Source organism: Linepithema humile, chromosome 5 (genome assembly GCF_040581485.1).
Source record: "Linepithema humile isolate Giens D197 chromosome 5, Lhum_UNIL_v1.0, whole genome shotgun sequence".
NCBI lineage: Eukaryota > Metazoa > Arthropoda > Insecta > Hymenoptera > Formicidae > Linepithema > Linepithema humile.
Genome location: NC_090132.1, coordinates 5482558 through 5496858, shown reverse-complemented (window position 1 = coordinate 5496858; position 14301 = coordinate 5482558). Strand labels below are relative to the sequence as shown.

The window sequence follows — 14301 nt, the reverse complement described above, 5'->3', positions numbered from 1 at the left end:
AATACCAACGTCAAAGAACGTTACAGTGTATCACACGGCACAGTTAACTGTATAATCTCAAGTCGTGTAATGAACTTATAATCTGTTCATTAATTCATAGAATGTTAATATAGTCATTAATTCATCACCGGCGCTTTGTGGCGGACGCTAATGCACACGACGTTTCGCTAGATATTTCACAGCGAAAGTTTAATTTTCGAGTCTTTCCTGCAGTTTACCAACTCGCATTATATCACGATCCCCGATTTAAATTAAGCTCGAAAATAAGCAAAGCAGAGCAGAATATTATTTATCCTGTTATCAATTATGATCAGGGAAGTGGAATTAAAATCAGATGTAATTTCAGATAAACAAGCAGATTTAGAGACACATGAAATTAAGAATACAAAAGTGACGTGAGGTCTCCTATTTATAGTTCAAAAAATTCAATTTATTAAAATTAGATTTACTCATTTTTAGGCATTTCGATCCAAATAATACGTAATGCATAATTGCTTAATTCTATATTTTCAGATTTTATATTTCTATTGCAATATCCACGATATCATATTCTGAAATTTCTGATCATTTCCTATTTCGTATCTTCTCCACGCCCTTGTTTATTACATCCAGTTTGGCATTACTTTTGTTAATCTAGCAACCGCACGTTAGCGCATAAACGCATATATACATTACGCGCTTGTCATCATTCCGACATAAATGGGAGATTTCCCATAATGGGACATATAGAATATGGCATCTGCGTGAATCCTAATATTAATTCATAGACACGAGGCGCGGTTGATGGGCGTATAAGCGAGAAACTCCGAAAACACATGATATATCGAACTTTTTGTATTACGAATACATGAATCTCTTGGATAATCCCTGTCCTTCCCACAGAGAACGGCCGACATTGATCGAAGAGTCACACGTTCTAATTTTTCCATCCTTGCGCGGCAATCAGAATTAAAAGTGGACAATTATACTGCCGTATACGGGGCGTGTATATGAATTTTCATCGCGACACGCTCGGAGTGCAACCTACTCCCCTGTGCAGTATCGGTTTCTAACATGTAGATGTCCCAAGCGCATCCGAGTGCAGCGAAGGCTTTGCATATTCAAAAGTTAGACGACGCTCATACTGGAGCAATGCAATTTCGTTTTATTGATTCCTCGCTACCGAAAAGTTGCTCTATATTTTATGAATAACGACCGCCTATTTTCTTCGTCATAGTACACGACTGTCAAATAAATTTTGACAGCTAAAGGCCGTCGACAAAGCATACTGACTTACAATGACGGAAATGAACCCCATGTTAGTGTACATAAACTGGCCTAGTTTAGTCCCTTGTTTACATCGCCGTAAAATTACTCGTTTGAATACGTTTCGGAATGTGTGGAACAAATCAATTCGCGTTTGAATGCACTCGATTAAACGCGCAACACGAGAATTAATGAATAATCGATAAAGTGTGATGCAAATAGATACTCTAGGATTTCAAATTGTATATATATCTATTTAAGAAAGCGTTTAAAATAATATAAATAATGTAGTTCGTTTTTTTAAAATGCAAAAAAAAAGAAAATTAATTTGTATGTAGAACTGTATTAAAGTATCTTTTATGGCATTAAAAAAAGAAATAAATAAAATTATATTTTTATAAGAAAATTCTAAAATGAATACTGCAATGAAGTTAATTTTTGTATTTTTTGTAAAAGAATTTTATACTTCATAATTCATCGTAATACATTACATTATAATTCTGCTTTATCAATTTTTGTAATGATGCCATGCGGAATAATTTTCGTCCTGTTCATTCTAAATATTTTGAATAAATCGATTTCCAATAATATGCCGAATAAAAATTGATATTAGATACTTTAGAAAAACTACAAATTAACAGATAAATTCCTCACAGATAGATTCCTCCTTTTTCCTATTGTGAAAGCGTCCTTCATGATAAACTAGAAAATTCTTTAATTATCAGAATTCCATTTCCTATATATTACAGAAATATTTTATTTTCCTTGAATAACAGTTACAAAAAATTGTTTTTTCAACGTTTATAATATTTGTATTTTGCATATTTGCCGAAATTATGTTTCTGACAGAAATTAAATTTCTAAATAAATTACATTCCAGGAATTAGTCGTAGAATCAGTCGTGTTTTAGGAAAATTTATATTTTAAAGGTTTAGGTATGTAGAGAGTAAAACAATAAATAGAATAAAAAAAAATAAAGCAATAAAATTTTCTACGTTTTTTTATTTGATATTAAAATCGATTGAATTTAATATCAATAACAGGAATCGCCAATATTTTCTACGTATTTTGTTTTCTTTTTTGTGTATCATTATTGCAATGGTACAGCATCCACAATTATTAGAGACAGTTACTAGAAATCGATCGAAGACTTTATTTGTTGACGACGTTTTTAAGAATGCAAGGAAAATGCAAAAACAAATGTAAGTGCATTTTCAATGCTGTTCACGTGTCGTTCCGACGCGACGGTCACGTATTTTCTCCCACACGTTTCAGGTTGACCGTAAGTTTCAACGTGCGGAAACGTCCAGCATATGTGCAAATGGTTTTAATTGCCAGCATAAATTATATCCGCGTTATTTCCATACTTCGTTAGTTGATACTTAACTATCAAATTTCTGCACGCAACTCTCTAACGACGCTCTTAATTTCGTAGAAATAAATATAAAATTAATGTCTCATGTGTGTAAATGGTGAAACTAATAAAAAAGTAATGTTTTCAAAGAATTTTTTTGCAAAACGTAATGAAGTTTCTATTTTACCTTCTGACCTACTTCTTCTTTGCGACGACAAACAAAGTGATTAAAATCCTCGTCGATTGGAATAATCATTATCGCAATGGTACATTTTTTATAGCAGCGGCAATATATGTATTATAAAATTTTCATTGATGTTGAGTAATGGCGGCTGGATTACCGAGCGCAGTTTCGTCTGAATAGGAAGTAAATTACACACCCAATATAGTCAGCGACGATACGTGGGAAACAGCTGAAGTACACGACGAATTTCAGTCTATATCGCGCAACTAATCCTTCTTTCGTGCTACATCGTTACAGAATGATTCAGAGAACTTCTCATAATTCTCCACTTTCGTTTCATATCATGTTTTCATCGCTTTCTTACCGAACAAAATTTTACACACAATTAAAAGTGCATATAATATATATATAAAGTCGGTAATATAAAATTTAAAATAATTTATAAGCTATATAGCTATTTATAATTTATGTAGCTAAAATCGCATCCTAAAGCGGATTAGGAACATCAAAAGAAAGTTTTAAGCATTATGTAATATTAAGAAGAATTTGTAACTATGACTTTAGAAGATATTTCTTAAATTATTTATACGGGTCTGAGCGTCAAGTAGCATTAAAAATTTTTAGTTTGTCTAATATTTTCAAAGAGAAGTCAGAGAATACGCTCATCACAAATTATATAAACTATGAGCAACGAATGAGAAAATGAAAGAGAGAGAGAGAGAGAGAGAGAGAGAGAGAGAGAGAGAGAAGCAGAAAGACAGGTAACTACAAAGAGAAGAACCATAACAGAATCCCTCTGAAACTTTCAAACTCGACGCGCTGGCAAATTGAGTTGAGTACTGCTTTCTGTGCTGCATTTCGTCCTTCGTCTTCATTTATAATTTTCTTACTTATTTCATTAAAAACCATATTAATAATTTGACATCGCGAGAAAGTTAATTAAGGACTACATTTCATCACATTTTTCTGTCTGCTTGTCGTCAGATCGGCGTCTGGAAGTCTTGGGAGAAAGAGGGTCTGGACATCAAGGACATCGTCTGGCCGGGCAATACCCACACGCCTCCGCAAGGCGTGCCGGAGAAGTTTTACCTCAAAATAACCTTTCTAGAAGAGCCACCCTACATCAATCTTGCTCCGCCTGATCCTGTGACCGGAAAATGCTTGGTGGATCGCGGTGTTCACTGTCGAGTGGCCAAGGAGTCCGATATAGTTGAGTAAGTATGAGAAATTGGACTTTTTTATTGGAAGGATATGCTTGTCCGCCAGTGTCCTACGTCTATACGTTCAGATTTTACAAGCTTGCGATTCTAAATGTGTAACTGCTTGCACACTCATGTTGTCTTCCAATAACTGTTGATTTCGAGAATACTCGAATTTAATATGATTTTGAAATAATTCTTATTAATTGTGAAAAATATTTACACTGATTGCTTGTATTATTATAAAGTGAGCATTTGAGATCAGTCAGACCGATTGTAATTATTTCGAATTAATTTATGTGATAATATTTTTTATTAAAAAGTAGAATATTTTATCTCGTAGAGATTGCTCGAATGGTTTATACGAATGAAAGTTTAAGCGACGAATGCATGTCTGATCACAAGGGAATAAGCCACTCAGAATGTCTAACCACAGGGGAATAAGCTACTCAGAATGTCTGACCGCAGACTGACCACTGCTACTTAATATCACTTTTTCGTGAATTATTCAATTTATAAGGCTATATTTTAACTTGTTACTGTTACCATTGTAAAATAACAGTGTTAATTAAAAGCATACAGGAAGAGAATTACACAAATTAAAAAAAAATCTTTAGAAATAATTAATTATTATTTTACTTTTTCTCTGTAATTTTTAGGATTTCAATTTTATTGATCACTAAACGAATTACTAAAATCTGATCAGATTTTAAGCAGTGTTAATTAATGTTACCTAAAATACATACGCTAATAATTTTCTTTATGTATAATATATATAATATACTATTACTACAATATATTAATATTGTAAGCACATCATTATTTTATAATAGTTTGTGTCATTTTGAGAAAATCGACTTATCAAATTCCCACGAACACGGCGCTGCTTTTAAGTAAAGACTGAATATTAAACCCGAACGTTACAGAACGCGACATTTCGCTTACAAGGCAATCCTAGCAAAGTATACGTGTCGCTTCTACACTAAGAAAAGAGCCTTGCGCGCACCCAGTCCAAAATTAAAGGGCCGGCCTTTGAAAGCATTCGACGAAGCTAGGTTATACTCGCCCTTCATAAGAGCAAAAAGTCGACATTTACAGTGGCACGTAGTAATGAGGTTTATCACGCGGCAAATGAGTCTTTCAAGAAGTATCCTTGTAGCGCATTTTTGTTGGAAAATTCTTAAAGTTCGCATTTAGTCTCTCAGAAAGTTGCTTAAGTGAGAATGTGAAGAATATGACGAATGAGTACGAAAGAAAACGTAATCGCGATTGTTATGGCGACAACACGATGCTATTTTCAGTTTATTTCCATCGATCTTCACGCTGAAGACACGAGCTATATTGTCAAAATTTATCGAGCGTGTTCTCAGCGTCGTTATCCAATTTAAAGTATCATTGATATGGTTTGGATTTACAGCCTCTATCACAGACATTCTCTGCGTATAACAATATTTATTTAAGTGAAATGGGGTCACGTAATATACGTTAAAATCTTCCCAGCTTGTATTTTTACATAGTGCTCGCAACAGCTGTTGCAGAACCTCGTTTTCAATGTAAACTCGAAAGTTTTTGTAAAAATCTATTTCTATGTAAAAACAATACAGCTCTTTGCTAAAACAGTGCGAAGCAAAGTGGTTCTTTACATTTCTCTGTATTTTTTTTTCTTGCAGCAAAAAAATATTGGCCCAGTACTTTTGTATTATTAATTGTGAAACAGTTAAGAATTAAGTCGAAAATCGATACTGCAGATGATAGTATTTCCGAACAACAATGCGAATAATTATTAGCAAATTTTTATCTCAAATATTTTTCAATAATTTGTACTGTATTTCGTGAGCGTTTTCTAGGTATTAATCGAACGAAGATTTCCGATACGAAATAAAATCGCGAGTTTCGAGATGCATGAAGACGAAAAAAAGAAAGATAATGATTTAAAAGCGTATTTGTACATGCCAGATCCAAGATTCCGATTCGAATAGCATCTCGAAAACAGCCCGCCGACAAGTTTTCTAAAGGCATCCGCGAGAATAGCAGTGTGGAAGTAATTGAAACTCCTTTCCTTCTCTCGAGAGAAACGCGCAAAGGAACGTTAGGAAATTACGGCGAAGGACGCAAAGTAGACAAGTCGATTTTCTACTTCAATTGTGAACGTCACAACAGTCGGCTTGTCAGAGAAATTTTGAAGGAACGAGTCTCCGGACAATACAGAACTATACAACATTTGTCGTGTATAAATTAACATGTTATGTCTTGTTTTAATTAAATACATATTTTATTAAATCTTTGTAAAATTACCAATCCTAATTATTTTCTCACATGTGTTGCTTTCAATATTTCTCTATTGTTTTGTAATTTATTATTATTAATACATTTTATTTTAATAGTTTTGTAATTCTAAATCAAGTTTTTATTTAGAAAGTAATTGAAATAAACTTTTTTTGATAATATTAGTATGCATTATAAATATACTTTGAAGATTGTTTAAAATAACTAATTTTAAATTAATTAAGCATACAATTGTATTACGCTGAAGTAGGTCGCGCGCCTATTCGTTTTGACAAACAGTGACAGAGAATTAACTCTTCACGCGGTTTCTCCGAGCAAGATGTAATTGAAAATTCTGTGACAAGTTGTCATACGACTGCTTGTTAACTGGAGAATGACGTTATTCTCCTTTGGAGATAACTTCTAAGCCTATTATATATATATATATAATAAGCCATGATTGATAATAAAATTCTGAACAAAAATACGAATAACAATAATTGCAAACGTAAAGACTATGGTAATAATAAGAAATTACAAATTTTAAGAGAGATTTTAGCAAATATTTACTTAAAATAGCACTTCTTATTAGAAGCTATTGTTTGACTAATTTAATAATAATACATGACATTAAGATTTTGGTTAGACTATGTAAAAATTATTGCTCGAAACATATTTTTTTATTATAACACTTGAACAAATTATTCATGACGCATAGTTCATAAAATATGCACATCTGAAACTTTTTAACTGCAAAATGTGGAACGTATTGAACATTTGTTTTATTAACAAAGTAACATTTTTTACTTGAATGCAGTAAATTGAGTTAATGAATTCCATGTAGCAAAATGTATTCGAGTGCAGATGCACGAGGGATGCATATTTAAATAGTAAGAGGGCGCTAAAAAATATTAAACCATTAGTAGGAACTACATATTGTATTATCCTTTCGTGTACAGCGCGAAAGGACTAATTGCTGCCAATAAAAAATAAAAATTATACTCCATCAGTTGCCGAAAAAAACGGAGTAAATTACCTTAATTGCTAATTGTATGCAGCTTGAAAGAACAGCGCGCGCGTTACTCTCCCTTAACGAATTGATATTAGCACCGTAAGGAACTTACGGAAGTATTGCACGGTGCAGAATAATTGGCAATAAATTACACTGAACGTAACGCTTCACCGATGATATACCGTTAGCACGAATACCAATTTGTCCACGTTATGTTTTTAATTTTTCGTCGACCGCAAGATCACATTCTCATCCAATTAAACGGGTATCTCGAATGAGATAATAAATGTTGCCTCGTCGCGATCATTTTTTGTGTCTGCCTGAAATTTAAATTTATTCGCTGCAATTTTTATAATGAGACAGAATCACTTGCACGTATTCACTTGCCCGTATATATCTTGTTAAATTAATTTTTAAAAGAATATTAGCATCAGTGTGCCATTTTCGCGTGAAGGCAGCTGAAAAGCAATGACGCTTTGGTTGCTTTCACGCCTGTTGCAATCCTTCTCGTGCTCGTTGTGTTTTGTACTGCCATTCTCTATCTACCGCAAGTATAGTTATATAATAGACTTTGCGCTGAGTACTCAACGGACCACGCATTTACAATCTCCGACAAGACCGCGAGCGGTGAACATATCTCCATGTATTAATATGCAAATCGCTTAGATTAACTGGTGTCCTTTGCGAGGGAAGTGGCTGAGACACCTACAAATGGTGAAGGCCGTGAGTCCTTATCTTGGGCACAAGAGAGAATATAAACGCGGACGCGTTCTTGCAGGACGCATATCCTCTCGTGGCGTGGAATGCAACCGAGTTGGAAACGGGAGGAATTACATTAATGTGTTGTCGTGCGAAACCAAATTAACCCCGAGATGTCCAACTTGATCCCAACGTTTGTTACGCAAATCAGAAATACATACACAAGTTGCTTCCTAATAATTTAAGCACAATTTTACTAGTAATTGAATACACATAATGAAAAATGACACAAACACATTAAATCCTATTTCATTACATTTGCCCGCTAAATTTCCCAAGTTTCAGAATTTCTGAAGTTATGCGCATATCAGGCAACAATGTGTAATTTGTGATAATTTCGAGTATTATGGTTTCCTATAAGTAAAATCAATAACGCGAAATACCATTCATTGGAAACTTCTGCTTAATAACTCACTGAGTAGTTTCTTCGCTTCTGAACTCGAAAGTCAGTAATTAATGACGCTGAACTGTGACAGACAAGATCCATCTTGTCCATAAAGTTATGTTATGAATGCAACCAATAACAGCTTTGTATTCATGAAATGTATATGCGAGATAAACAACAGTACGCAGCAATGCTAAAATTTCCAATGTTATTACTCGTTTCATAATTAACGTTGCGAGTATTAAACTATTGATAAAGCTAAAGCATCTTTGATTAAACTGCAGAATATGTACATTTGTAGTCATTATTTTATCACATTGTACCGGAAATGTCTATATATTACCTTTAATGCGTATACGCATATATCGAATATCTCATTAGTCTATAACCGAGTTGAGCTCCCTTAATTCAGCCAATAACGGTTCTGAATTAATGAGAAACGCAAATCGATAACGATAATACGCACAGCATTCCTAAGAGAAAAGCAGAAATTTACAACGGTGCAAATATCTTTAGCAATTTCTATTCTGTGTTAATCCGCGAAATAGGATAGTCTCGCGGACGTGTTGCGAAAACGGATACTCGGATAAAGACTCGGATAGCGGCGCGAGCGGGAATGTCGATACAACAAGTAACTCTTCAACGGAACTACCGTGTAATATTCCTCGAAGGTAACGACCCTCTTTGTAGTTCAACCGCCCTTTGAGCTCAGCCTTCTACTTCCGTGGATGAGGAAAGAATCTACTTTTCGCAAAGTAGTAGCACGCTTGACAGACCGTTGAGTAATTCAATGAAGAAATTTTAACGCGAGACTGCCAAGAAAATGTGTTCGAAGAAAAGTGACGTTAAATACTTTCAGAATAATTTATTGTTTATAAAACAAAGAAGGATTTTGTTGTATACATAAATTTGGTAAAATTATTATATAAATCAGTAAAATAATGTTATTATTACTCATAAATTTTTATATAATTGTTAAAAAATGTATTTCTGTGTCGGATCTAATTTCCGTTTAATTAGATTTTGGTATTAATATAATTTATCACTAAATTATCAAATATATTATAATCACTTTTACGGAAACTGATCTAAAGATAAGTTATACAAGCATAAGTGATAATATCTTATGGAACATAGTTCGCTAAGAGAAAATGAATCTCGATTAAAGGGTCAATCGCGAGAATATATGTCTTTTGCGCTCAGCAATGCTAACTACTTAATCTTCGGAAAACGATTTATTTGTTAAGCGTCGACCGGTCACAATATGCTGTGCAAAGAGCCGCCGTTCATTTTTCATGTTTCTGATATGCGACGGAATGGATCCGCGCGATAACCGTCTGTCCGTCATGACAAATCACTGTCGTTAAATCGATCCACAATGCGGATTTAAAGTGCATTTTTACGGCCGATCAGAGCACAACCAACAATGCGGGTATCCGGAACAGTACCGGGAGTCGGTTTTTCGCATTATGAGAAACGAGGGAGATTTTACATCGATTGCAACCGATGGAGCTGGCACGTTACGCGCCTCTGGGAATATCAACGTCAAGCATCGTCCGAATGCTGACTAAAATTACGCGCGTAAAGTTCGCGATTAATATGGAACGTCGCTTTACATAACACACACGTGGCAGTTTTACTCTATATTACTCGATCGCAGTAGTAGTCGCGTGTTACTGTCAGACATACGTGTTCGTGACTTTGAGTGCACTCCATTATTGCCGACTGGCAGGAGGGAGCCCCCCCCCCCCCCGCATCACTACGGTGTATAAGTTAAGAGTATGTTATTTATTTTATTTATTTTTGCTGTTGAGAGTAGTGTAATTTGTGGTCTGGCTGGTTTGTAGAATCGACCATTTCATTGTTTGTAAGAAACGTGAAAAAAAAATATTGTACAATGAATAAAAAGTGTATTGATTAAACGACGATATAAAAACAGACTACGAAGCCTGTTGGCGTAATTATTTTCAGAAGCATACACAGAAGTTCAGGAAATATTTTTCTCTTCCATATGTTTTCCGTTTGGTAGACACAATTGAATTTTATTGCAAAGTACAACAAACTGCATTCCATAAAATCAATATCTATTGAAATAAAAAAATTATTTTAACGAAGAGATAGTTTTGTTTATACTATAATATTTCGAGATGGGCATAAAATCTCTTTTTTATTTATTTATTTTTTCATATAATAAAATTATAGGGGTTATAATTAAAAAATAAAATTATCCTTACAATAATTTTAGAAAAATAAAATTTTTAATTCAATTTGAAACAATTACAATGTCATCAAAATAAAAAAAATATAAAAGGTTTAATATATCTGATTGTAAAGTGTGACATCTGAACAATTTATTAAATTTTTTCCGACTGACAGGAGGAATAAATTAAAGCTTTATCAAAAATTTTATGTAAGATCATGTTTCGTGAGTAATTTAATGCATCGTAATGTCACTATTTACTTGTTGCCATATTGAGGATAGAGATTTTTGTATGTTTGATCTCGTAAACATTATCAGACTAGTAGTAACGTCTTGCACATATGAGAACGTTAGAGATTATCGGAATATTACATCATTTCGAAGGATCTTACATGAAGGAGAAAGCTCACTTCCGTTCTACGGAAGCGCAAAGCCTCATTACTGTAAATGTTTCGAAACCTTGATGAGAACCCAATGAAAGACATATTCATATAATATACGAATTAAACAATGTAATGTTGTTATATGAATCCACATTTCCATTTTAATTCTTGGATAGAATGTCCGGGAAATACATCATTCAGCCGTTTTTTTTTTTTTTTTTTTTTTTCAAATTACAAGAATTTGACAAGCTCTTCAATCAAAAATATTATAAATGCAAAAAAATAAATTCTCAAGTTTTTAAATAATAAATAATATAAAATGTAACATAAAATAAATCTGTGTTACATGTATCTAGTTATATTCTATGTAACAAATTGGCACAGAAAATGTTACGCGCATCATATGAGAGGCTGCGTTCCAAAGTCCCATTTTGAAAGTGTCGACTCCGAAGGGTAGCATTTAAAGTTCCTGACTCAACCCGCTGTGCGACTGCAACTGAGCAGCCGAAAGCATTACAAGCGTAAACTTCTAGCTTTTAATAGAACATTACATTTTTCTCGGCGGCAACATGGTAGTAGTAACAGCAGGCGCACGCTCCCTCAAAATTGTGAACGCCTTTTACGTGCTGTGCCACTGCAAAGAGAGAGAGTGGTAATAAACGTCACTGCGGGGCTCTTTATGGTGGCGTCTCCACCATGGTACTTTTCCGAGTGTCGTCGTCAAGCTAACCTACGAATATGTATTCGATTTTATAACCGCCGATTCCGGCATATGCTTCCATCGGGACCTCGTCTTCTGCCGCGTCACAAAATATATTTGCCTCTTATCTGCTTTACTATACCCGCACGGCTTCGTCTTTACGTTCTCTTCTCAGCAAATATTCCCATTTGAGACAAAAGGGACGTACTTTGCTGTAGTGATAGCGTATTGATAGATATCTTTATATAACAGCTAAAGTTACAGTCGCACGGGTATGCTTTCCCTCTTGTTATATCGCATTCAAATCTTCTCTGAACAAACACTTTGAAACAAAATTTTTATCGACATAATAACTATTCTTTACATGACAATCCTATTCTACAAAAATGTCAAATTATGTAAGTATATTACACATATTGTATTTGTAAATGGGTGTAAGTATACGTTTTTTTTTTTTTCAAATTGAAAACGTGATATAAAAGCCAGCACTCAGTATGTAAAACGCCGATTTTTGTCGCGAATATTGGAATTCAATATTCTCGCGTGTCGCATGCATATCAGCAAAAATATCGTAATCGACACCATAAACAACAAATGCCGAATGTGCCGTTATCGATAGTTATTGTACATATATCTTCCATCAAATATTTGTAGTTTTTATTCCCGTTTCTCGTAGAATGTTTTTTCTCTCGAAAAAGCATCGTTAACGCTAGACATTATTATATTGTATATGGAGACGATAAAAATATAATAAAAGTATTGCAGAGAAAACTCTGGTTAAAATTGTAAAGAACATTTATGACAGAACTCGATACGAGTGTAATTCAAATGTGTTTTTCTTTACATTCTTTTACATTATTGGCCATCATTAAATAGTGCTTGAAATTTTTAAAGTCAAACAAACTTTTTTAATCGCCAATTTGATGCAATGCTTCAACGAAATTGATCACAATCGTTTAGCTGCAAATAAAATATGTTGTAACAACTGTTCGAAGTAACTATTATTCGCTAGCACCAAACGATTTAATAATGATTGATATACTATTAATAAATATGTAAAAATATGTCAAATCATAACTACGTTTAATTCGTATACCGCAGCAATAAAAAATATATAGATTGTTTGTTGGATAAGATTTTTTTACATGTGTAGAAGGTACACATATGAAGGAACAATGCCGATCGAAATTTAATATCCCCTGCAAATGGTGTGTAAAGTTTTATGATGTCAGCACAGTTCTGAGTTGATTATGATCCGAGGCGAGCTTATGTGGGCATAGCCTATACAAATCTTTATGGTGATCTTATGATAGACGAAAATTTACTACACGATTTTTTCAAAGCTGACTACTATTGACCATTGTGTTTCATCGCGTTGATACAGTCATCATAAACAAGCCAATAAAACTAACAAGTATTTATTGCGAGAATCACTGCATTTCAAACTGCAATAACAACCGATATATTCTATCACTTGTTATTCAACAAGTGCATTTCCCATGCTTTTCTAAATAATTAATTCTGCTTTTAGTTTTAATTCTTTCTGAATTTATTATGATTTTCCGACAACTTATTATTTTTTTTCTTATAATTTAGAAATAAAATAAATATAATTGAAAGGGATGTTAGTATTTTACGGATACGTCAAAGAATTATTAGATTGCAAAGCCTTACATTGAATTTTTTTCAAATTGCGCGCAAGGTTACTAGATTCCGCAAAAGCTAGCGAGAAAACTTTGTATATTCTTAATATGTTTGTCTCACGTTTGTTATTTTTGTATCCTTTGTACTTTGTTTATCTTAATAATTTAACACCCTTTCCGCATCAGCATTAATCATGACTTGGGTATTGCGTACAAAAGAATTTAATGTTACTCTCAGAGCGAATCTTGTTAGCTGTGCATGTCAGATGCATGAAAGGACTTCATTCCGACGGACGATTTTCTCAAAAGAGCGACCAACAATGGCTGTCAGTTCTTGTCGCGACAACATCTGGCCCGAATGGCGCGGACCGCCAGCCACGGTGGATTTAATTGCACCTTGCTTATACCGGAATAAAGAATCAAGCAGGATCACATAGAAGAACGACTTAATTTAAAAATTCTTGAAGCGAAAAATCAAGACATTCAAATAGAAAACTTTCCTTGGATGTCTCATTTTAATATGTTAGTCTAACTTTAGGAACGTTTCGCTTCTTTAAAAATGCGATTGTAACTATGTTGAATTATTCATTATTTGTGTAAAAGATGTATTTTACTATTTAAAAAGTAAATCACTATTTAAATAGAATTTCTCTTTTATCATGTGATTACTATTGTGAAAATTTTCTGAGATAGAAACAGCACAATATTAATTTAAAATATATTCTGAGAATATTATGAGATACTGTATCTTCTCAATTACTGCATTTTACTTTATAATTTTATGTATTGTTTTAATCTTTTATTAATATTCTTCTTGAATAAATTTCCACACACATATTTTCTTATTTCTCTATATAATATTTATTAAAATAAATAATGCATTTTCTAACGCGTTGCTAAAATTGTTAGCTATATATATTGATGCCAAATATCAAAATTCTTCTCCAAGTTTATTGTTTAATATATATTTTT

General features: G+C 33.4%; 1 protein-coding gene across 10 annotated transcripts in view; it reads left to right on the top strand.

The window, feature by feature from the left end:
* Positions 1-14301, top strand: part of Nmdar2 (NMDA receptor 2) — a 171112-nt gene that overhangs the window by 140825 nt on the left and 15986 nt on the right. For all 10 annotated transcript variants that reach the window (XM_067355732.1, XM_067355737.1, XM_067355735.1 and 7 more), the window contains one exon: positions 3768-3997. In XM_067355732.1, coding sequence (XP_067211833.1) covers positions 3768-3997 — 230 coding nt within the window. The remainder of the gene's footprint in view (positions 1-3767; positions 3998-14301) is intronic.